Source organism: Falco punctatus, assembly GCF_963210335.1.
Source record: "Falco punctatus genome assembly, chromosome: 4".
NCBI lineage: Eukaryota > Metazoa > Chordata > Aves > Falconiformes > Falconidae > Falco > Falco punctatus.
Window position 1 is genome coordinate 92,057,316 of NC_137583.1, and position 24,457 is coordinate 92,081,772.

At 40.4% G+C, this 24,457-nt stretch overlaps 1 protein-coding gene across 1 annotated transcript in view; it reads left to right on the forward strand.

The window, feature by feature from the left end:
* Positions 1 to 24,457, forward strand: part of AMPH (amphiphysin) — a 161,033-nt gene that overhangs the window by 106,204 nt on the left and 30,372 nt on the right. The window contains exons 11-19 of the mRNA XM_080383237.1: positions 2,062 to 2,200; positions 3,696 to 3,824; positions 8,710 to 8,817; positions 12,045 to 12,068; positions 13,677 to 13,700; positions 13,986 to 15,770; positions 16,322 to 16,354; positions 17,733 to 17,783; positions 19,800 to 19,916. Of these exons, the coding sequence (XP_080239363.1) occupies positions 2,062 to 2,200; positions 3,696 to 3,824; positions 8,710 to 8,817; positions 12,045 to 12,068; positions 13,677 to 13,700; positions 13,986 to 15,770; positions 16,322 to 16,354; positions 17,733 to 17,783; positions 19,800 to 19,916 (2,410 nt within the window). The remainder of the gene's footprint in view (positions 1 to 2,061; positions 2,201 to 3,695; positions 3,825 to 8,709; positions 8,818 to 12,044; positions 12,069 to 13,676; positions 13,701 to 13,985; positions 15,771 to 16,321; positions 16,355 to 17,732; positions 17,784 to 19,799; positions 19,917 to 24,457) is intronic.

Here is a 24,457-nt window from a genome sequence, read left to right on the forward strand (position 1 = left end):
AGTTTAAAATCACATGGTGCTTTGGTAAGGTTGGTGGATGCCAGCACAGTATTTTTGATTTTTTGCTTGCAACAAATGTAGCATCTCTACCATAATTTGATCTCTTGGTACTGTAACAGTGGTAGGCAGAAGAGGTTGAAGTTATAAAACAGTAAGACTTACCAAAACACAATGATACTTAGAGTGAGTACATAAATGCCGAATTTCCAGCCAATCCCAGTTCATCAGAAGCAATCAGAACAATGTTACAAGCTACTGCTAATTTGCCCTCAAGTTGGACTCAGATTAGCAACAATTAAGACTGCCCAAACAACATAGCATCTGCCTCAGACATATGGCTGATATTTGTGCATTTGTTTTGATCTCACTTTGAAAGAACAAAAAATGAAATATTGAACCTTCTGACCTAGTGCAAAATTCAGAACTACTTTATTAAGAACATGTCCAAAATTTTTGTTTTGGATTAGTTCGATGTTAATCCATGCTCACATACGCTTAACACACTGCCTCCAGAGCTGTTGGCTTATGCATCACCACTTCTAGCCCCTTTAGGACAGACCTCCAAGCTGGACTATGTTTCCATAAAAGATTTGTAAAATACTTTTACGGGATGAAAAATAATGTAGTTTTTGAAAACTTCAAGCAGTTTTTGTAATCGACAGATATTTTGTCCACCTGTGTTTCCTAGACCATGTCCAGTATTCACATGCTCATTCCCACTGAATTACTCATTCCATCAATGAGAGAAAAAGATAATTACTGCTGCAAATGGGTAGAGATAGGTTAATGCAGTCTGGTTTTCCTAAATTATTTTTTAAATGTTTTTAAAAATACATTATTTTTTTAGTTACCATGTTACCTGTTTTTCTGTACTGTTCATAGAGCCTTGTGTGAAAATCTGGATAGGTTTTGACTTCCATTATTAGTTATGATGCTCTAAAAGGCTACTCAGGAGTGGGTCTTTGTAAGATGAAACAGCTTTGCTTTTTAGATGCATGAGAAGTAGGTACTAGACAAGTACAGTATCTAATCTTTCCTTGAAAGAACTGTATAAAAAGAAACATCTTAAAAACTTGTATGCTACTGAATGCTCTATCCTGAAGGCAAATATTGTACCGGGGAAAGAAATTTCTTAACAACTGCTTATTTTTTCTTTTTTTAATATTTCCACAGAAAGAGGTGGTGAGTGTGAGCTAAGTCTATCCTTTCCAAGGAATGAATTTTTCTTGTGTTAGCATTAGGAACATGTTTATGCTGTGGTCTCCTCAATCAGGTAGTGCTTCTGTTCTCTGTGAAGATGTGTAGGAGTTGCTCTTCTCTTACTGAGTACTGTGGTTGTTGAGTGCCATAGTTTATAGCCTCCCTGAGTTGCAAGCTTTCAGCATTTCTAGGTAGCTGAATATGTGTCGGTGTTTGCACCGCGTCCTTTCATGGGAAGGACAGATCCCTTCTCAGGACTTCACCAGACCTTTTCTTAGCATCAGCAGAGCTCTGCTGAAGTCACATGACTACTGCTTGTTTGTTGTGGTGACTGTCCCTCTAAATACTGACATCTTTATAATAATCTTAGTTATATTTTATTTTATTGAAACCTTTCTCAAGTTGCTGAGCTTTTAAAATTATTTGCACTATTCGTTGTTATGCTTTCCCCTGGGGTTTTTATGTTTAGAGCCTTTTATTCTGGGAACTGTGTGAAATGAAGACAATAATTCCATCTCACATTTTATGATAGTTATAAATTTACATGTAAGGCATTATTTCAAATACAGAATCTGAAAAAATACAGGTACTCTGTTTCCCTCAAGTTATAATGGTCAGGTAAACAGATACTCCAAAAATCAAGATCACTCAAAATTAGAAATTCCTTTGATGCTGTAGATCACTGAATTTTAATGTAATTTGATTGCAGTTTTAGTCATTATATAATGGCTCAGTTCATCTCTAGTATGTGCTGCCTTTTGTGGTCCCTGGCATTACATCAGGGATCCAGTTCAGCTGTTGCATCACATTGTCAAGGTAATAAGTCAGCATGATACTCACCATTGCTTTGTTTCTGTCTAGTGATTCAGGTCCACTCCGCATTGCAAAAACACCGTCACCACCAGAGGAGGTCTCTCCCCTGCCTAGCCCTACTGCTAGTCCCAATCATATGCTGGCACCAGCATCTCCGGCACCAGCCCGGCCTAAGTCACCCACACAGGTAAGCAGAAACCTAGAAGGAGAAACTGCCCTCTAGTGCAGTAAAAGATAGCTGAGGTGATGTATATGATGGATTTTTCATCTGGGCTGTGACTGAGAACTGATAGGGAGGCCACTGGCTCTGTTGCACTCTGTTCTGTTCACTGGTTATTCATCCCTGTGTCACAAGCATGGGTGGAAAGTGGTTTTTGTATAAGGGGGAATGAAGAACATTTAAGGTGCCCAGTAAACTGGAGCCACTTGTGGCAACAAAACAGAATACTTCTTAAAAAGTTGCGTAGTCTCTAAGGATCCGTATACCAGCAGTGTTTGAAAAACCTATTTCTAAAACCTCCTTGTGGATTTCAGTACATTACGTACTTCTGCACTTCATTCATCTTCAAATTTATGCTTAGACTGGATAAAAATTAGCCAGTCAGTATCACTGGTCTGGCAAGCCTATGAAACAGTATATAATAGAGCTAGCTTAAAAACTGCTGTGAATAATTACTGATAAGTAAAGGCTTATTGGTTGTTCTTAACACTGAATTGAGAAGTTTGACATGGAGTCACTGGAGTCGTGTTATTGGTGAAATAAGAATCAGTTTCATGCATCAGTTTCATCTGTAGCATGAGTTGTACACGATACTTAATGAACATATCAAAGACTTACGTTGATATTACTGATGTTTTCAGAATTGGGATAGCTGCTGTGCTGATTGCCATTTCTGTGGTAGGGGCACATCAGAAGAAATTTAGTTTTGCATTTAGTTACATGTGAGCACACTTTTTTTGTCTGTCTCCCAAAATGTGATGCCTCACTGCTTGAATATTCATCTGGTAGGACTCAGTTTAGTCTTACTGGTGCCAATGGTGTTATGTCACTATACCACCCAAGGATTTTTTGTGGATTTTTTTTTCCCCTCGGTATTTTGGCAGGTTTTTAAATTACCCAATAGTATTTGGTATTATTCCAAGCCATTAGTCTGTCATAGTTATGTGAATCTCTGGAGAGCACGGGGAATTAGTAACCTAAGCACCTTTGAGGTGCTGTGGTTCCTGGAGATGATATGGTCTTAGCATTAAGTAGGCTTTAAAGGTAGCGACAGGTGGGCAGGGACAAAATCCCAAAGCTAAACAAGAATGAATTTAAGAAGCCAAAAAGCTGCAGAAGCCTGGTACTGTGCAGTACCACCATTCCCACTATGGGCTGCATAGGAGAGGAAGTGTCCTGCACTGCATGCCTGTCACAGCAGAAAAAAATCAGCCAAGAAATGTTTTTGTATGACATCTTAAACCTTGAGTTGGAATGATTTTGAAGCATAGAGTTGGGTTTTTTCCCCACAATGTTTATTTTGAGGCATTTGGAGGTAAACAACCAAACATTTCCTTTCAACCCATGGCTTATGCCCACATTTAAGGCAGCGATAAAATCCTGACACAAATTGTTTAGGCCTAGCTTAAAGCTCTTTCTTTTATCCTTGAACTGGTCTATGATATTTTTGCTGTCTGTCTAGCTGAGGAAAGGTCCGCCAGTCCCACCACTGCCTAAGCTCACACCCACGAAGGAGTTGCAACAGGAGAACATCATTAACTTCTTTGACGACAACTTTGTCCCAGAAATTAATGTGACGACCCCATCACAGGTAAGCCTCAGAGGACGGTTTATGGGTCCAAACCTGCAATTACCCTCAGTTCTCCAAAACAGTGGCCTTGGGGGTGATATCTGTGCGGAGGGAGGAGGAGGGTGCAAGCTGAAGGCAGAGGCGTAATTACCATTTTATGTTATCTTGAAAGGGTCACACATGCAGTGTTTTAACTTTGCATAGGCCACACATAATCACTCAAAAGGGCTAACATTGGTAACATGTTGAAAAAAAAATAGATTTTCTGAGAGGCCTGACTAAAAGTACTGTGAAGCAGTCACGTTTGAGATTTAACTGCATCCAGGTTACATTACAAGCTGAGAGTTCATCTAAGATGCTTTTTTTCTAATCCTAAGAATCTCAAGTGGTACTTTGTGTCATCCTTCATTATTTCTGTTTCTTCCATCAAAATCATAAAAACTATTCCTTTTTTCTTTTGATCAATCTAAAAAAAATGGAACCTGGCTGGTTTAATCAACTTTTTGCAGGTATAAAAGGCTGCTCCGGCTATATTATTCATCCACTTGGTTTTGACTCATAGAAACATTAGCTACACAGCAGAAGAGTGATCAAAATTACTTTTATCAATTATTATGAAATTACAACATTTTAAAAAATTGTATATAACAAACAGAAAAGCCAATGTTGTAAAATAAGTCTGCATAATTTGTATTCAATTATTCAGCTTTTATGCAGTTATAGTAACTGCTGGTTGTTCAATAATGGACTGTTTCTATTATGGTAATTACAACTCTGAAATCTGAGCCTGTGTCTGGTAGACTGGGGAGAAATATGTAGATCTGAAGCTTATGCAGAATGTTTATGAATTTTTGTTTTCATGTGAATTATTGTTTTTATACTAATTCATTTGAAAACACAGGAGAATTTAGACACAGCAATGAAAACCAAAATTATTTTAGAAAATTTGAACATGTGATGCTTTGTTTCCTTGTGGAGGGAAGAAAAAGGGATTGCTGCCCATATGGATCTGTTTGGAAAAGAGTTATTTATAGTTAAGTCCCCATGCAATTAAAGAATTAATGGCAGTTCCCAGTGTGCAGCCACTGCTGGGGCATCCTGCTGAAGTGAGATTGCAGGTCTGTTGCATCAATGTACCCTGACTTCACGGGAGTTATCGCTCTGGGAGCATGATCCTTGACATCAGTGGCAAGAGTCAGTGTAACCTGTGCTAGATGTGGCTCCCTGCATTAAATGCTGTATCCACCTAACCTTCACCTGTCAAGCCAGCCAAGGAAGCAAAAATAGAATCAGTTGGCTTTTCAATTAAGAGATGACACTGAAACAGGGCTTTAAATGAGTGTAAATCAGATTTCCAGAATCTTTACATCTTTTCTACCAGAGATTGGTAGAAAAATAGAATGGCATAATAAAGATGGGGCGTGCACCTGAGAACTGTAAGCTTTCTCTTATCTATCAAGGAAAAACTGATCTCCCTTCAATGAGTGATTTATGTCCCTCCCTCCTCCCCAGTCAATGACCTGGGAATGACCTAAGCTATTCTGTGGCCACCTTCTCATGAATCATCTGCACTTCTCCCTGCACAAAACCCACCCCCATCACTAAAGCATCCTTACTGTATCTGAGATCTCTGAGCATGTACAGACATACCCAAACATTGTGATGTATAGGTTTTATAGCCTTCTATAAGAGAACCAGTTATTTAAAATATACTGCATGAAATCCATAAGAAACATGGACTTACTTCTCTTATGAGTTTCTGTGCTAACGACATCATCTCCTGTACTCCCAGAGCCCTTGTTGGGCAGCGTGGAGGAAACTATCGAGCCTGCAGAGCCCTCTAATGGTGCAGGACTTCCCAAAGGACCACCACTGGTGTCTCTAGCACTCTGCTCACAGAGGCACAAAAGCAACCGGCTGATGAATAAGAGCTTTGCTGCTTTAATCCCATGTTTCAGAGAGGATTACGAACTGGCCAAACAGTTCTCTCTTCCAGAACACAAATAGCCTGTAATTGTTGTTGTTCATCTTTCTTTACCAAACAGTACTAATGGATCTGATGTTGTGCAAGATGCTGACAGTTCTGCTTGATGCTGTTGGTTATTTTGGTCTGATTCAACAAAGTAGCTTACACTTCTGGTTAATGCACTGTCAAGAATGGATTTAATTACTGCTAAGTAAAAGAAAGAGATGAGAAGATGTGATGTCTGGGTGACCAGGTGAAAGAATAATTTAGAAATGAGTGTTCCTTGCTTTATTTCTTGTTTTCTCCCTAGTGTCCAGTTACTAGCTTGGACATTGTAAGTCTTTACAGTATGCTCCCTCCAGGTACTTAACATGTCTGAGTGTGTCTGGCAGCTCTAAAGTGAATGACCCATACCGGCTAGGGCTATTTTAAGGCTTGTACAGACTGTGGGCAGAGAGGGGATGACAGTTCCAGTGGTCCTTGCAGGTTTCTTGTGCCTTCTCCATCTCTTGTGCGTACCTGTCCTCTGAGAGGTACAACCTTGCTTCTGCCACAGCCAGCTCTTTCAAATCTGGCATTTATTTATGCTTCATCATGCTATGGTGGAATTAGCACAGAGTTATTAGCAAGCCTTCCTGTCACAGCTTTGTCCCTTATTGAGGGATTTCCTGAAGTTCACGTTTCTCCTGAATCTCTGTCTAATGTGATACCTCAATTAATCTTTATGTTTATTTGGACCTGTGTTCCTAAAGTTACACAGACAAGCATTCTCTTCATTTTGGTCTGAGGGTAACAGTTACTGGTAATTTTTGCAGTCAGTGATTAGCACCCTGTCACTGCAGATACCTTAGCTGTCATCATGCATGGCCTAAGACTCCTATTGATTTGATTCAGTCCTCATAAATAACAACTTCATTCTCAAACCTCACTGAAAGATAATTAACTTTTCCATTTCCATTCATTTCAGATTATGTGCTAGCTAATGCTGTTTCTTTCATCGAGCTGTATGGCCGTATGTGTGCCAGTGCCTCAAGGGAGTATGTGATGAGACCTAAATCCATCAGATCAAAGGAATGGCTGAATGAATGTCATGCTAGTTCATGATGGTTTTGGTTTTGACTTTTTAAAGTGTGAGGCTATAGCACTGGCTTCAGTGTGTCAGACTAATCTGTCATCACCAGTGGCCAAATGCAGAGGCCAGGGGAAAAACATAGAACAAAGGAAGCAAAGTTGGTACTTCTTATACCCCCTTCTTCTATAGTCTCCCAGCCTCCAGCCATTTGCATCTCAGGGGCTTCCTCAACATGTTTTCTATCCTGTTGTATGTAATCCTCAACAGACTACTTTGCCACAAAGTCTTTCATCACATGTAATGTTTTTACATTCACCCTGCTTGATGGCAAGGAGGTCCCCAGCTGAACTCTGTGCCACATGGACCACCACCGCCTTTTCTTTGTTCCACTCCTGCCCTCATCAACTTTGCTGCCACCTGCCATCCTGCTTTGGAGGAGTCAGGGAGCAGCCAAACTCCTGTGCCTCTCATGCTGGCGTAGACCCCGCTCACATCACCCCTGGTGCTCTTCTTCCAGACAGAATAGCTCCAGGTCAGTCTGTCACTCCTAACATGGGAGCTGAGGAGCTATTTTGACCATGTCTTCAGGTGACACAGACAGCTCAAATGTCCCATGGCACATGGAAGTCATTAATCACCTACACCTGAACGTCTGTTTACCAATAGTAACGCTAATTTGGAAACTTTACACTCTTAAATGTTTTAGTAATAGAAAGGCTTTGGTGGTTTATTTTACTATTATCATCATCATCTTTATTGTTATCTCCTGGTTTTGCTGTTCTTATGACTGCCCTGTTGTTGTGGACTTCCCCTGGTGTACCCTTTGGTCACAGTCAGGGGCAGGACATGGAACTATGTGGTCTGACCTTGTCTTACCATTCTTATGTAAGATTATATGTGAATGTATGCATACTAATAATTTCCCATGGTACTGTTTCCAATCTGAACGCTTTAAAATAGCATTCTAATGAACTCTGTCTACGTATTCTGTACATCAAAAAACATGCTTATCTTGCTATTTAATAAATGCTGAACAACTAGCAGTAGGCAGTACTAGCCTTGTTAACCAAAACCAAGAGTCCTGCCTGGAATATTTATCATTAGTGATAATTAAATCTCAGCTCCTTTTTCATGCTAATTCAATTTTTGTGTTGAAGCATGCTAATTATTTGTTCGTGTTACTTTACAGTGGGAAAGGCCCACTGAAACAATATATATATTTGTAGTGACCTCAGAGGCCTTGGCTAATTCATTAATTGTGAACAAAAAAAGACTCTACCGTGTAATCCAGTTTTGTAAGAGCAGATCAGTGTAGCGAGATTTAGTTAGTCTTATGTAAGATGTTTCCTAAAGTTTTGAGCTAAGGGCAGCATTAAATGTAAATTGGTATTCGTGTTCAGAATTGACATTTAAATCAAATGCATTTATGTCCTTCTTGTATTGGCTTTTTACAAATGTCTGTGTTCAGGGATAGAGTCACTTATTAGAATGTATGGACATCGGGTGCCCTTTATGTAGCTTTTAGTTTTGGTGTCCATCTAAAAGCACTTTAAAAGGGCCTTCACAGTCAAATGGTGAACACTCCGCACTTCTCTGAAAGCACTGCAGTTTGTTTAGCCTGAAAAAGCAAAGCTGCACTGCAGAGAAAACAAAGGCATCATAAGAGTGAAGCTCATAAAAATAAAATTAAGGGTTACACTAAAGCTCAGGAAAGTCTCCAGAGCTTCTTCACCTCCTGGTTTACACCACAGCTGGAAAGTCTGTGATTATTTTTTTTTTTTTTTTTTTTTTTTGCCTCTCAATATTTTGCTGCCCAGGGCAGCTTTTGAAAGATGAGTTTTTCAAGAGTTATGCTTCTCTTCTAACAGAATGAAGTTCCTGAAACTAAGAAAGTGGAATCTTTGCTAGATTTGGACTTCGACCCTTTCAAGCCAGAAGTTGCACCAACAGGAGTTACTCATTCACCCATGTCTCAGGTATCTCTTTTCCTTGAGGTGGCAGAAGCATAACAATGAAATATGCTGTGTTTGGTAGCAAAGATTTGCCTTGTGTACAATTTTTCCCCTTCAGTAGCCCTGTACTTGATGGTGTGCTAGAAGGAGAGGAAATTGTCAGCAGGTAAGATGAGATGTCTGCCAATGAGTATGGCTGCTGGTACCTAGGCCTTGACTTTGGCATGCCATTATTTTCCATCTCTAGAATAACTCCTAGTGTGAACATTATAATTCTCCAGCGCCTGTTTTTCTGGCAATTTTTCTGACTTGGCTTTGACTCTTCATGTCTGGAAGGATGCCTCAGGGGACCTAGGTCTCGTGGAGTCAGCATGGGATTGCTTTGCTATGATGAAGTTTCTGTACCAAGCAGTGGATAAGATCTGAGCGGTTTTGCTTTTATAAATCTATTTTAGACCTAACCTCAAGGAAAATGAGAGGATGGAATAGGATATTTCCTTAAGGATGTTGTGTTAGAGAAATTCTCCATTCTATGGTACTATTTGCTATGGTAGTTTCTTGCAGCCATTTGAAAAAGAAAAGTAGAAGAAAAAAAAAAAAAAGGTTGCTATGTCACGTTGCTGGTTTTCTTTGGCTTACCCTAGGGGACCTGCTATTTTAAGACCCAGAACTTGCCATCACTACCCATAATAGGGCTGATAGTACAGTAGGGAGGTTCTGGCCAGCAGAGCTGTAGCCCTGTGTTGTACACAGAGAAGGAAACAATATTAACACACTGTTAGCAAAACCTATTATCCTCATGGCTCTTACTAACCTGGCTTGTACTGTGAGACATGAGAGGACTAATCAGCTGTTCAGGAATGCAGCACTGGGAAAGGAGTGAGAAGACAAGAAGCTTTAAGGCTGAGATAATCCTGGTTCTCTGCTGATCTCTTCCTCAGTTAATTAATTTTCTTACTTGGTTGCAGTCCTAGTTGTGTAATGAGATCTGTAGTGATCTCTGATGGGTTATGCACTGTCAGAAAAAACTCTGTTTTCAGCACTCCGAAGTTTAGCTGAAATTTCTCATTGTGGTTTGCTAGGAGAAGTGTTTAATTATAGCAGAGGCTGTGTGCATCTTGTTATTTCTCTTGCTCCCTCTAAACAGGGAAGGGAAAGAGTAAGGAAATTCCTTGGCATTCAGCAGTGACAGAAAACTCTGGCTGTGACTTTGCTAACTCTTCCCTTTTCAGCTTGTCTTGTGATAATGCTGATTAGAGCAGTGGGATCATTAAACCAAAGACATCTAACTTTTGTGATGGAGCACATTTGTCCTGACATCATATTGTACAGATTGTAGAAGAGTTTATTAGTTTAGTGAAGAAGAGTTGGTTTAGATTCAAGTCTACCATGAAATACAGAATATAATTCCATGTAGAAAAGTACCTTGTAAGTTTTCATCTAGATGCATAGGAAGCATTCAACTGAGCACCTTCAGTCTGTCCTGTCCTTTCACCTTTCCTCCCACCACAGGTATATGAGAAGGGGTGGTCCGCATCCACAAGAGCATGTGGATGAGTCAGATCACTGTGTTTTTAGAGGGAGGGAAGACAGCCCTGCAGTCTGGGTCTCAGTCTCACCCTGGATGTGGCAGGTCATTGCTATGGCAGCATAGAATGAAACCTGTGGCTACAGTCTTTAGAGAGCCATTTTCTACCTTGCAGGGACGTTAAGATGAAAGCCTTAAGTATATATGCATTTCTATATGTGTGTAGTTTTTGTCTCAGTCACGGATATTTTTTCCTCAGCAAACTGCTGGAGTAGTGATGTGAAGACAGGAGTAGTCATCTGTGCTGTGGCGCCTCAGGAAGCCTGGCATGACTTCCCTGTTGATTATTTAACTAATTACCTCCCTCCACTGCTCTGCCAGGGTTACCAGACCACAATAAGTAACCCTCAGTCTGCCCTTCCTCACTTGCTTTTCTGTTTCTACAGCTGCATCAGAAGCATGATTTAGAAGTGACCTTTCTAAACGTGCCTGGCCATCGCCTGTTTGCTAGCTGGGGTCTGTCTCACCTTTCCCTCAATTTGTTCCATTCCCCTCATGCTCAAAGTCTCATGAGCAATGAAAGGAAAAGGAAAAAATGAAAAATGAGCAGTCTCTCCTTTCATGGAAGTCAGTAGGACATCTAGGGTTTGTACCAGTTAGTGCTATAAGAACAGACCTATCATTTTTCCTTAAAGCTTGAGCGTTCAGGTAATAATGTTACAGCAGAGTAGTCAGGTACACTGCTGAATTACATCCACAGAAGATGCACATGTCTAGGCTTAAATCAAATTAAGCTGGTTGAGAAATGGCTGTTGATGTTAATTTGCTGCGTATCTGAGTAGTGAGTTATTACAGTCTCTTTTGTTTGTGAAAGCAGAAGCTGTTCAAAGAGCTGTTCCGTCCTTACAAAATAAGAAGCAGGCAAGAAAAGAAGCTAAATGCAACAACCCTTTGTCTCAGGCAAATGTTAGATGTCACATTTAACCTTTGCAAATATTTCAGGAACAGCTTTACATTTTACTTTATGAGCGTCTTTAGGTTTTGTTTATCGTGGACTTTAACCTAGGTCTGAATATAGTAGATAAGTTTTGAAGCATCTCAGACAGCTTTTGGGACCAATCAGCAGAGTTCCTCCTCATGCAGTGGGAAATTAATACTTGGCATGAAATCTGCTGCTTTTCTTTCATCTGTATGTTCAGCTCTTCTGCTGAGAGGTCACTAACATTTATTATTTAACAGGTTATACAAGAAAATGAAAAAAATGGTCAACTTCCTTGTATTCTTTCCCCCAAATCATGCCATTTTCCCTCCTGGTGTTAGAGTTATGAGAAAGCCCACTCGTCTCACTGGATAGCTGGATCCATTTGTAACTGAGTAAAAGCTCTTTAAAGCTTGCAGAGACTCCTATACCTGCTGAAAATTATAAAGTCACCAGCTCAGAATCTGGCTGTTACTCAAGCCCACAGCAGTATGAGTCTGCTGGAAAGCAACAACTACTTAGGAGTGGGAAATAGCACAATCCATTGTGTACTGCCCATCCTATTTAACCGAAAAAGTGTATTATGCAGATAAGTACCTCCCCCCACATGCACTAATATATGAAATATGTGTTATAAATGTCCATAATAATAAAGTCTCTCTCCTTAGTTAATGTGCACAGTTGAACAGACAGTATATGAACAGTATTTTTCTAAGAGCCTCTTTTTTCTATTCTTTTTTTCAGACATTGCCATGGGATCTATGGACGGTAAGCCTGACATTTATCATTGTGAATAGGGATGTTTCTCTGATTCTGATTTCGTAATACTCTAGACTCAGATTTACTATGCTTTTACCAAAAGCCAAGATAAAGATTTGACAGACGGTGACAAACACTTTCAGGTATATGATGCCACTGGGAATCTTTTAAAACCACCACCAACAAAAAATGTTCTCTGTTGTTTGCCCTACAAAACCTAAATTATGTCAGAAATCTAGGCTAATAAGATTCACAATCATTATAGCTAAGCATGTGTTGCTTCTATTATCATGCCTAAATTACAGTTATTAGACAGTAGGAATGGAATGGATGCTGGTCACCTGATTTAATTATCTGAAGGTGTAGTTCCTCAGAACTTTAACCCAGTGGACAACCATTTTCTCAAAATTCAGGAGTGCAGAGAGAATTTAACTTGCCTTTGTGGGCATATGATTAATTGGAATAATTCAAAAAAGAAGCTGCTACTTGAGGAAACTGCATGAATCCTTCCTCCTTGTGCCAAATCTTCCCTGCAGGAAGGAAACAACTCATTTTTGTGAGCTTTCTTTTGACTTTGTCATGTTCATAGCTGGGCTGACTTGACATGAAGCCTGTTAACACTCATTTTTGACCTTTTGCAGCTTCAGCCAGCCCAGTAATAAGTGGATGCTTCTCATGCATTCAGATTTGCAGAGCTGTTTTGTGAACACATGGCATATATAATGTATATTAAATGCCTATCTCTTTCTATTGGGAAAGGTTAAATAAAACCTAAAAAAAATAGTCATGTCTGTAGGCTAGCCAAAATTTCAAGGCTGCCAATATCTAGACTAGCTAAAATAACCCAGAAATGTTTTGAATTTATTGGTGTGAACTTATATTAGATAGCTTTATCGATGTCTGCCTTTCACATGGTTTTATTTGTAGCTTGTTAATATTAATTAGTTTCCTCTTTGCTCTAGAATAAAAAAGAACAAAGTAGTGAGCTTCACAGCTGAATGTTTGAAATTAGGGATACTCCATCTTTTACTGAGTTTCTCTTAATAAGTTGAGCACGGAGTAGTTGATCTTCCTGGCAGCATTTGTATCTGATCAAAGTGGCAGCGTAGACAGCAGGCTTTGTGACTTGATGCCATACTCTGTGTGGATATAAATGCCTCTGCATGTCACAGGGTGATGGAGAATTGGAGCTGCATGCTCAGGGCTCTCTGCACTGCCTGAGTGATGCCGTGATGCCTTAGTGTAAACACAAGTAAGCTCCACTGGCACATGCATTGTTTGCTTCTCAGGTCACTGTTTCCCAGAGCAACCCCTCTTTTCAAATGAGATGTAATAGGGTTCCTGCAATAAAATTGTCAGTGGCTTACAGAAAAAAAGCAAGGTGCGATAAATATTCCACATACGTGGAGAACTTATTTTATAATGTAATGCAGAGGCTGGAAGGGACCTGGGATTAGTCTTCTGTGGAGTGGCAGGAGCGGATCCACCACTCCTTCCCCACATCAATTTGGTAACTGCTGCTGGTTAGAGAACTGCCAATTAACCAACTGCTGCTCTAACAAAGTACATCCTGTTCTTCTTATCTGTGTTTTGCATGTATGATTTTCTGCTATACAGACAAGCAGCGAGTTGGTGCAGCCGGTAAGCAAACCTTCCCCCAAAATCGCAACCTTCCTAGAGATGTGCTTTAATCAGTGTGGTGTAATAGTTTTCTGGTTTTGTCTATCAGTGCTGCTCTTTTACATTGCACTCTATTGCCTCCAAATGTTGCAAACCACATAGCTTTCCTTAAACAGCTTAATTTAGTCACTTTCATTCTTTAAATTAAAACTGCTCTAGTAAAATATAAATTTTGTGTTTTCTCATCAAGTCCGCCTTTATCTTTTTCATCTTGTGTTTTTTCTTTGCTTTTCTGTCTGCTTAAAGCCTGATTCTTCAAAAAGTCTTTCCCTGTGTAACCTGGTCATGGAGGAAACCCCAAACAGTGGGTCATCAGAAGATACTAACAGATCTCAAACTGATCTAGGTTCACTCAACTGGGGCCTAGATGTTAGCACACCCAGTGTCAGCCAGGAAATTACTGCAGGCGGTTCTTTGCTTTTCCCTGGGGCAGAGCAAACCTCAAGTGAATCCACGGGTACTCTGCCTGCTAGTGTTTGGCCTGCTGTAGGTGAGGAGGAGGATGCTGCACCAGGGTCAGCTTCTGTAAACGAAAACCAGAGGACTTCACTGGAGGACCAGTTGGACGCCAAAAATGCTCCATGGGAAGATGTGGTGACCAATCAGCCTCTAGAGAACATAACCAGTTTTGAGACACCCATCCTGGGAACTGATAGCTTGTTGGATGAACCCCTCCCATGTGATGTGCAAAAGGCAGAGGAAGAGCGGGAGGAAGACGAGTGGGCAGGTGCCAAGCCAAGTGAAAAGGTAGAAACCAGAGCTGTTAACTGCAAGGAGGTAGAAGGTACAGAGGAACTGGAAGAGCGAGGTTGTGAAACGAAAGGAAACAGTGTGGCAGAACTTCATGAGGGTTTAGCAAAATCAGATCTCAAAATGGTAGTCAGCACAGAAGCAGAAAATTTATATGAGTTGGAAGATAGCGATAGGGATGCTGGGAGTGGTGCTAGTCTAGAAAACCTGAGGGAAGAAGAATTCAAATGGGTCAGTGTCATTGAGGAGACAGATAGAGAAATACCATTGTTGAGCACAGAGCTGGAAGGTGGGGACAAAATAGTAGTGGACAACTGTCAAACTGTAGAAAGCACTGGTGCTGAACCTGAGAGAGTCTTTGGTATCTCGGATCAGGACCGTGAAAGGACATTTGAGGATGGCTTAGACCAAACTGACAGTGGTACTGGAGAGAGTACATCCATGGAGCATATAAACTTGAGGGCACATGTTGACCTAGAAGTAACTGACCACACAGAAAAGGACCCTACAGATACTGGAAACATTCTGTGTGATGCTGAATTATCCAGTACAGAAGAGTCTGATAAAGGAACTGAAGACAATAGCATCAGCCTCCTCCCAAATGGTAGTGCTGCTGCTGAAGGTCAGTCTGCTGCTGAAAAAGAGTGGGCGTTGCTGCCAGAGACAGCTGATGCTGCTAGCACAAGCTGTGGTAATCCTTGCCTAGATAATGCAGAAAACCAAGTGACAGGTAGGGCAGCAGCAGCAGTCGCTGAAGAGCACCCTAGTAGCGGTGGTATTCCTGAAGCCTTGGAAACAGAACCCTGGCTGGCAAACTGGGATCCAACAGTTACTAATGATTCGTGGGGTTTTTCTAATCTGTCAGATGGCCAAGCCAATGGACTGGATAATTGGCCCTTTTTCCCCGAGCAGCAAGACTCAGAGGAAGGTAACATGGAACATGTTTGGTTAGGCATTAGTGATAAATGGTCTACACAAGACCTAGGAGGGACTGATAACACCTGGGGAGAAGTCGGTGTGAGCACAAGCAATAAAAGTCAGGAGGCACCAGTAAAACAAGGCTTGCCTGGGGAGCAGGCAGGCGTTAGCAATCCTGGACCGAGCAAGGAGATAGCTAGACCCTTGACTCTGTTTCAAATGGGAAATTCCAGAAATGCTAGCACCGAGAGTTCAACTAGCCCTAAAGACAATGAGACCAACAACTCAGATTTATCTGAAGATGAAATTGCTAACCGGAGATATGGATTGTTGTACCAGGAAATTGAGGCTGATAAAGAAGAGGTACCTACCCCAGTGTGTAGCCTAGTCTAGACAAAGAGTTCCTTAGGTCATGCATAACCTTGTCGTTTAAAAACAATCCGTTTGTGTGTTTCCCACTGCCCCTCCCAAGCCCGCGCTATTCTTTTTTTGAAAGATTGCCATGCAACTGCTCATAGTGTGGTGCCCCTCAGCCATGTAATGAAGCAGGCTGACAAAAATGCGTTTCAAAACAGTGAATGAAACTTTGAACTGCGAAGGCACCTTGTGTCTCGCAGGTTTTGTGTTTTGGTTGTATAACTTTAAGTGCACCTAGTCTTTTTTTATTATTATTTTATAAAAATACTTAAGTTCCTCTGCTTTTTGTTTTTGTTGTATTCTTTCAGCCTGTGACACCTGTTACCAAATAACACTGTCGTCAAATTTCTTGCTGCCTTACCCTTAATTTTACTTTCTTTCTTTCTTTCTTTTTTGATGTCTGGCCTACATTTTTATTTTGCAAATAAAAATGTTTTTACTCATGTTCTGATCTAGTAAAAAAATGATAATTTGTTCTGATCTTCACTTCTACTTAGGCATCCAGCACAGCATTTAATGGATTTGCACAGGTGAGAAATAACACATTTTGAGATTTTTTTTTCCTGTACTGTTAGGAGGGATTAGGACTGGCTGTACAACTTCAGGAAATCTGTTCTGCATACACAATAGTGTTATACCGACTCGGATCCAAACCTTTTCCTCAGAAATTATTCCTAGGTGTTACTAGAATGGTGCTAATACTCTTGGTATTCTCGGCCTGACTGAAACTAATAGCAAAAATCCTTAAAAAGAACCTTAGTGGGACTTATTTTTTCCTCCTACAAAGACTGATTTAGCTTTTTTATTGTGCTCTTTTGTGGGTTTTTCTCACAATCCCCAAATCCTATAAAGCGTGGTTTCCTCAGTTGCACATACTTTCAGTGTCTCTGTGTGTGTATATATGAGTTTTATTTATTTATGCATCTTGATTTTCATATAAGATATATTTTAATCTGAAAGTTAAACCTAAATTATTCATTTGTTGCTGTGCTGATGGTGAGACTCTGTATTAGGCATCACAGAGATTCAGCACATGAAGATACCATGTTTATGCTTTTAAATTCCAGGGCTGTGCCAGGATCCCATATTTCAGGTGGATAACCCTTGTTAATTTCCAGCATCCTTTTATAGACTAGCTCATCCACAGCACACCTTGTACACCATGTTAGAAAAGTACCCAAAAAGGCTGAGTGTATACAAGGATTGAAATGAGTCTTCCAGTGCTTAACAGTTCTGTTCCAGAACATTTAAATTAGTAAAGAATCCATAAGGAAGGGGCAAAGCAGAAGGCTGCTACCTCTAATAATTATGGGAAAATGTTTGCCCAGAGGAAATCAAAATTTGATGCCCCCACCGCAGTAGAAAAAATTATTTGGCCCAGCAATATTTTGCGAACTAATTGGTTCTGAATGGGCAAGATGTTGGAAAGCATGTCCATTTTTCTATCTTCTTAATGCAGGTAAACTTTTATATGTGTAATTACTATAGTTACTAACTAAATAAAAGCCCAGCATTAAGTAGCTTAGAGCTAGCGTACTCCCCAGGCACGGGCACATGTCATTGCAAAAAAAGGTTGAGTTTCACAACTTAGAAGTGCATTGTGCCTGAAACAAAATCTTTGCAATTCGAATGTATTTAATGAATGGATTTTTTTGCTGCCTTTAATAACATTGAACAGTTTAGAAGTATAGAATATATAACTGAAAAAGGAATGTCTTTAATATTAAGTACGCTTAACTAATAATTATTTTTAATACCTATTCAAATTATCTAAGTTGTCTTATTCTATGTGAATTTACTAATGACTTTACCTGAATAAACCATTAAAAAAATCAGGTCTTTGATAGACACCTACAAATATCCCATCTCAAGTATTTTTGCATCATTGTTTTTCATTTCTATATCTAGGATACCTCTGCATTTACAGTGCAAGCAAATGAAAATGTGACAGAACCTTTGGTAAGTGGTGGCTTTTGCTTCCTTTTTAAATGCCTTCTAAAAAATTGCTCCTTTTTTCCTTTGTACCAAGATATTTTCTCTTTTTTGTGTGTGTGTTTTCTATCCTCTAAATCACAAAATCTTAGCTTTAAAGAGTTGGTAGGTTATACCATTGTAGTTGTAAATCTTTACTAACTGAAAGTCTTTTACAGGGATAGCGTAGAGAAAAAGAAAAGAAAACCAGGTTGTTCTAAGATATGTTTACTTTTCAAAGCTGTAGTCAAACAATTTGTTCATTTATTGCATTTAGGAAACAACAAGAATGATAGTACTGTGGTCCAGTGCACAGCTGGTGGTAGTACGTGATGGCTGCTTAAATGTCTCCAGTATTGCTGTAATTTTTTCCACTCTCCACATATTAATAGTAGGCACAGTCTATTTCTAAGGAGTGGAGAATCTGTTTGGGAGTGATCATACTTGGGCAGTTTCTTAGTTTCTCTTACAGTCTTAGGTTAGCCTGAATGGCAGCAGAGTGATAATATTATTTAATGTGGCTTTTGTATAATGCCACTGGTGGTGCTTGTAATTATGGTTGTTACTGAATATGGTGAGACTGTTTTTACTTGTAGCTGAAAAGTGGTAACTAGTCTGAAGACTGCTTGTCAGCAAGCGACTTGAAGCACATCAATGCGATCTGCGTTATAACATTACCTGTGATTTTAAGCCTGAAAGTTTCTTCCAGTGTTAAACCTCAGGAAACTCATTAGGCATCTTACCTAGGATAAATCTATTTTGTGTTTTTCATTTCAGTCCTATTTCTTCTTTGTGAAATTCCCTAGAGCTGGCATTAATACATTACACAGAGAGATTTCTGCACAGCACGGTGTAATGAACGTTTCTTTATGCTATGCCAAATCCTGACGGTCTTGTTTAGGCAGACTTCTCTGTACCTTAGTAAAAATCAGTCTGCTTAAGGAGTATGTGAAAAAACAAGTGAGAAGCTATGAGTTTTTTTCCTAAAAAATACCAAGGAGAAGATTTTAGTATCTTGAAGAATTTAATGGAAGCTGTCTCTTCATCACAGGAGACCTAGCCAGCTGCCTCTTATCAACTGCAAAGCAGCTAAATAGCTTTTAAGCTTTGTATTATGCTGAGCAATTTGTTCACAGCAAATTAATCTACTGGGTTTATTTTATCTGGTTGAGTCAGCCATCTTTATAAATAGAATATGCTGAGCACAGCTTGCAGCTCTCTTGTACACGCATGCATTTGCAAAGCGATGACTCCATTAGAGAACGCACTTTTGCTGTGAGCTGTTTTTGCTATAGGACTGGATGTGTTGCAGGGCTGCTGCTATTTGCGAGGTTCTTTTGGTGAAAAACAAGCTTAGGCCAGAATTTAAAAGGGTGGAAATCCCAACAGTGGGTTGATGAATGGATGCCTTGTAGGTTATTGAGAGCTCCAGAGGGAATGCATTTCAATAAGAAACCAGGGATGATTTTCACACAGCCAAAATTCAAGCAGTCAGTGGTTGCTTTTATGCATATAAAAACTGTTTGAGTCTCTGCTAGTTGTTCTTACATCCACTGGAGGAGGGATTATATTGTCTGAGAACAGGCAGAACTAGGGAATAAGGAATAATTTTAAAAACTCATATTTGAAGCCCAGCATTGGTGCACACAAGTGCCAGTTCCAGCTCTTGACTTGCCATCAGTTTCTGGAGCATTTATGAGCAAACTGGCTGCCTTCCCCCCACCTCTGTCAACCCTTTCTGTAACTCAGGAAGCCGATGCTTTCTTTCCTTGTGAGGGAGGGATGTAGGACTGGCTTCATTTACATGTAGAACATTGAGCATCAAAGGGCCCTTTAGATGCTGTAAGGCCAAGCATTGCCATCCTCTCCCTGGCAAAACCTGGCAAGACTGAGCCAGAAACAGCACTGTGCCAGGCACAGTTCCCGTTCCCCTCTTCCATCCCCACTATCATGTGCTCCTCAACAATTTTTCCACTGTCTGCTTAAAAATCAATAAAACCAAAGACTGAGGCTGAAGAAGCTCCACCTGGGGAACCCAAGGTCGAGGAAACCCCTGCTGCTGCCGTTGTGGAAAAGGAGGCCATCCCTGCTGAGCCTGCCAAGCCAGCAGAGCAGGCTGTGGTGAGTGACCTGTCCCCCATGCCACCTCCTGGGCCTCATCTGAGCCACCTTTCATCATGGTGAATATGCCTGCTGCATTTCAGCCATCCTTTCCATCACCACCATCCATCCATTGCTGGTTTTCCCAGGGCCCAGCTGTGCCCCAGCATGCCTCTCCAGCATGCATCCTCCTTTCAGCCCTAAAATGTCGTTCGTCTGATGTTTGGCATTTTAGACTGAAGTTCAGCTGAGTGATTGTAGATTCACAGAGTGTTTGATTCCAGATGAACTTCAGAAGGGGAAAGAATTGATGCCATTTTTAAATGACATTATTAGCAGTTTTCTCAATTCATTTCAAGCTGATCTGTAAGGACTAAGCCAATGTACATTTTGTATGGTCCTTGCTAGAGCATGAAAATACCAGAAAAAAGTGATTGTAGTATAAATGTATCTACAAGGCTCATGGTTTTTGAAGCCAACTGTGAGCTGAAGAGAGAACTCCAAGTGCCTGTTTGGAGATTTTTGCATGTCAGCATTCAGGAAGCGGTGGGAGAAGAAATGACAGCTCTGCAAGAAGAACAATGCAGGGTATCTGATATTGCTACAAATTAAGAGCTGGTCTGAGATGGTAGGCATGGGGTTTCTCTACTGGCCAACATCTCTTTTTATAATAGATATCTCCATGAATATCACTTTTATCCAGCTGAGATTCATCTTCTAAATACTGCTGTCAGAAGATCTTGGCAGTGGGTGATACCCACAGGCTAAGAAACCTTGGAGGAAAAATATATCTGGTTTTGTAGGCTGAGTTTTCATGCTTTCCTTGAGACAATAACATATTCAAAGTCTCTAATGCGTGTTTGTTACTGGTAGAATATGCGGAATACTACTGAAAAACTGGACAGAAAAAGATGTTGTGTTGGGGGTTGGCTCCTGTGCCACAGAAGCCAGTAGAAGCTGTATAGCTGTGCTTTTTGACCATCGAGCACAGTTTGGTGCCATTTTGTGTTCCCAGAAGAACCAGGTTCAGCTTGCTGAGTCACTCCTGGCCTTGGGTGAGTCCCTGTGTATCTTCATCTGCTAGGTAGGGATGATGATACCCAATTTATTATAAAATTAGATGTTTTTCAGTAAGCATTTGATACACTGCCACATGGGAAGCAATATTAAGCTGATGCAGATGTAAATTAGGTAAAGAAAGTGGAAGTAGCTGGTACCTATAAATGTGGCAGCACAGAGCATGGACAGAAGACTTACCAGATATGCAGCTACTGTAGCATCCAATGAATCTGTCTCTGGAGCTGATCTTCTTTAACATTTTTATTAGTGGCAATGGCTCAGACGCTACAAGCCTAACGGTTTGTATTATCAATGGCTCCAGGTTGAGTAGTGTCATTAACTTAGGGGGATGGCATTAGACCCACTAGTTCTACTCACCAAGGAGAGGCTGGTTATCTGCTGGTGGTGGTAGACCCATGCAAAAGCCACAGGTGGTACTAAGCAAACTTAGTCTTCAGCAGAAAGAAGTACTAGTTTGGTGTACAAGGTTCTGGAGTACAAATGTAGTTTATTAAAGACCTTCTTAAAGATGAACTGATGAGTTTGCCTGAGTGCTTCCAGCTGTCCATGCCATGGGAATAAAAAGTGGTATCCAGCACAAACGGTACAAAAAAAGGCAGGTTGAACTTTATCTGTAGCACCTGCCTAACTAATTCTCCCTTGCTCACGTCTTCCTAAAAGAGGAAAAATGATTTATTGTAGAAGGAAAGGGAGACAGTGCTTGGTGGCCTGTTCTGGAGGACTTTGAGGGAAAGGGAAGGTAAATGCTTATGTTTGTCCAACCCTTTCCATTCTCCGTGTATGAGAATAGCATTGGAAATGCAATAGCATTGCAGCTATGGAGGGAAGCAGTCCCCATGTGTTCCCCAGGGCTATGTTTAGGGTTTAATTCTGGTTACACTTATGTGTGAAAACACAAAATTATGCATGAATTTTGAGTATTTATATAATTTTCTTTAATTTTTCTTTTGTTCCACTTGTTCCACACTGGAGCAAGTGATTTCAGGATCATCCCATTCTAGTAAAAGAACTGAATGAAGAAAAAGCCCCATGGTCTCTGGAGACCAGGTTCTCCCCTTCCTGTGTGTTTTCTTTTCCATTGATATAAATCCCAGTAATAACTTGTCAACTCTATAGTAAGCCAAATATTTAAATTGCCTGTCTGAGGCACATTGTTTTGTCGAACTCTTATCCAGAATGCCTCATGTCTAGTCAGAGTAAAATTGATAGTTTGGAATAAAGAACAAGGGAGGGGAGGTGGAGAGAGGATGGATGGGAAATCAGTCATTGGTCTGGAGCTCTCCTGTTCCCATGAGTGAATGCAGGGAATAATGTGGAAGAACACATACTAATGAAAGTGAAAAGGTGGTTTTACTTTGATCTGTAAGGATTTACTGGAGGAAAAGAATTGTAAGAGAAGTTCACCATTTTTCTAAAAGGAAGCCAACTCCTATTTGTCTCTCACTAAGACAAAGCAATGTTCTGAAGCCAGTTGCACATCTTAAGCACTAATTAAATGACAGGCCGTGGCTGCAGCCCCATGCGTCCTCTCATCAGCCGGCACAACCATTTCAGATGATTGGTTTTGCTTCCTGACTGTCCACAAGAAGTTCTGGGTCCACGGTCTGTCAGCAGCTGCTCTAGCCGAGACACAGGACTGCAGAGCTGTTGGGACAAAGGCAGGGAGAAACAAAGTGCAAGAGCCGGGCAATTTAAGAGCAATCCAGGAGCAAGACCATAGGCGTTAAAGAGAAGTTAAACAGTTTTGATTAGGTTTGTGCTTGGGTTTCTGTTACTTTTTGAGTATGAAATTGTCCTTGCTAATTTGGGAAAATAAGGTAAAAGTGCTGATTTTGAAAATGTCAGAATTGGAGTTATTCTGCATTTGGCTCTGAGGGGTTGTTATTTCAGGGAAGGGCTTTCCAGGACTTGTAAAGAAGAGTTTTGAAGATTAGGATTAATGATAAATATGATCAAAGCTAAGGAAAAAGTACACTGAGTTGCAGATGAAAACATATCATTGCTTGACAGCAGTGCTGCATTTGTTTGCTTTATGAATGACAGTTTACTTTAAAAATGGACTTGTAAAATGTTGATAGATACTTTCTTACTGGAAATCTTTTACTGAGTTCAGTGACCTCCAGTTTGGAGTGACAGCTACTAATCAATTTAATTTTTCTCTGGTAAGTTTCCTGTCACACCTCATTAATCCCAGAAATTTGAGGCATGCATTCTTCATTGTAGCAGCTTCGCAGTAAATTTTCTGGTAGGGTTTCCATTTAAATCAGGGAGAGAATGGTCCAGGGAGTAGGGTACCGCTTGCCGGCCAGGGAGTTCTGGATTCAGTTAGTTGCTGTTTCATAGTCTCCCTGAACAAGATTGCCAAGACTTCACAGCCAGAGCTCATCAGAATTGCTGCCTGGGCTCTTGTAACCTATTTTTCTCTTGGTCTTTCAGGTCTCAAATGCCATAGAGCAAATAAAGTTTTTGTTAGTAGCTGTCAACAGTTGATCTTTTTTGAGGAGGAGATAAAATGTTTGGTAATTAAAGGGAGAGAATGACCATGTGCACCAACAGAAGCAAAGTTAACCATGGTAAAAAGCCCTTGCGTGGACTTCTGCACAGCAAAACAGTTGTATCCTTATTTCCGTAGCATCCCCAAAGGCAGCTGTAAAATCCATAGGGTACAGTCTAAGAGATATAATGCATTAACCGCTGATCTATTACTTTTTCAAATAATACTACCCCTTTCACCACATCATGTTTTCACATGCAAAGAAAGATGACATGAGGACATTATAATAAAGTGAAAGCTTGTGAAATCTTATTGCCCTTTTTTCTTCTCCTACATGTGAGACATAGCTCAGAGATCAGCTTTTTGACTTCCATTATGCTCATTAGTTTGGAAAGAGCCTTTCAGCGCTTTGGGTCTGATGCCTGCCTGGGCTGGGCTCTGATGTTCTCCCGTTAAAGCAGTCAAACACTCAGCTAAATACTGTGGTTTTCAAAGCTGTGTGTAAGCATATATGAAACTACCTCCTGATAAGCTCTTTGCAGACACTGAGCAAGTACAGCTGAGCCCAGAAAACAGCCTGCAGCTTTGAGGGTATCTCATTATAGTCAAATCCCACTGTAAGTACAATTCACGATGCCCAAATGGCAGAGCATGTTATTTGGGAGAGCAATACAATGGTTAGATACAGAAGAGCAGTCAACTGTTTCCAAATTCTGAGTGTGCAGCTAAGTGCAGGTGCAAAGATGGAGCATGACGCCATTAAAAATATATAGCTCTTGTATACAGGAGAGAACTGAATAGTGTCATTCTGCTGAAGTCTGCAGAAGCAGATTTTTCTCTGTTTATGGGACTGAACCATTACTTAGATGTTTTTTCAATCATCTTTTTTACATGAAAGCCTAGCTTTCATGTCCTAAAAATAGTACAATTCATGCTACTGTGCCTCGCTTCTTAAACCCCACCATCCACAAAATTCCAATTTCCAGCT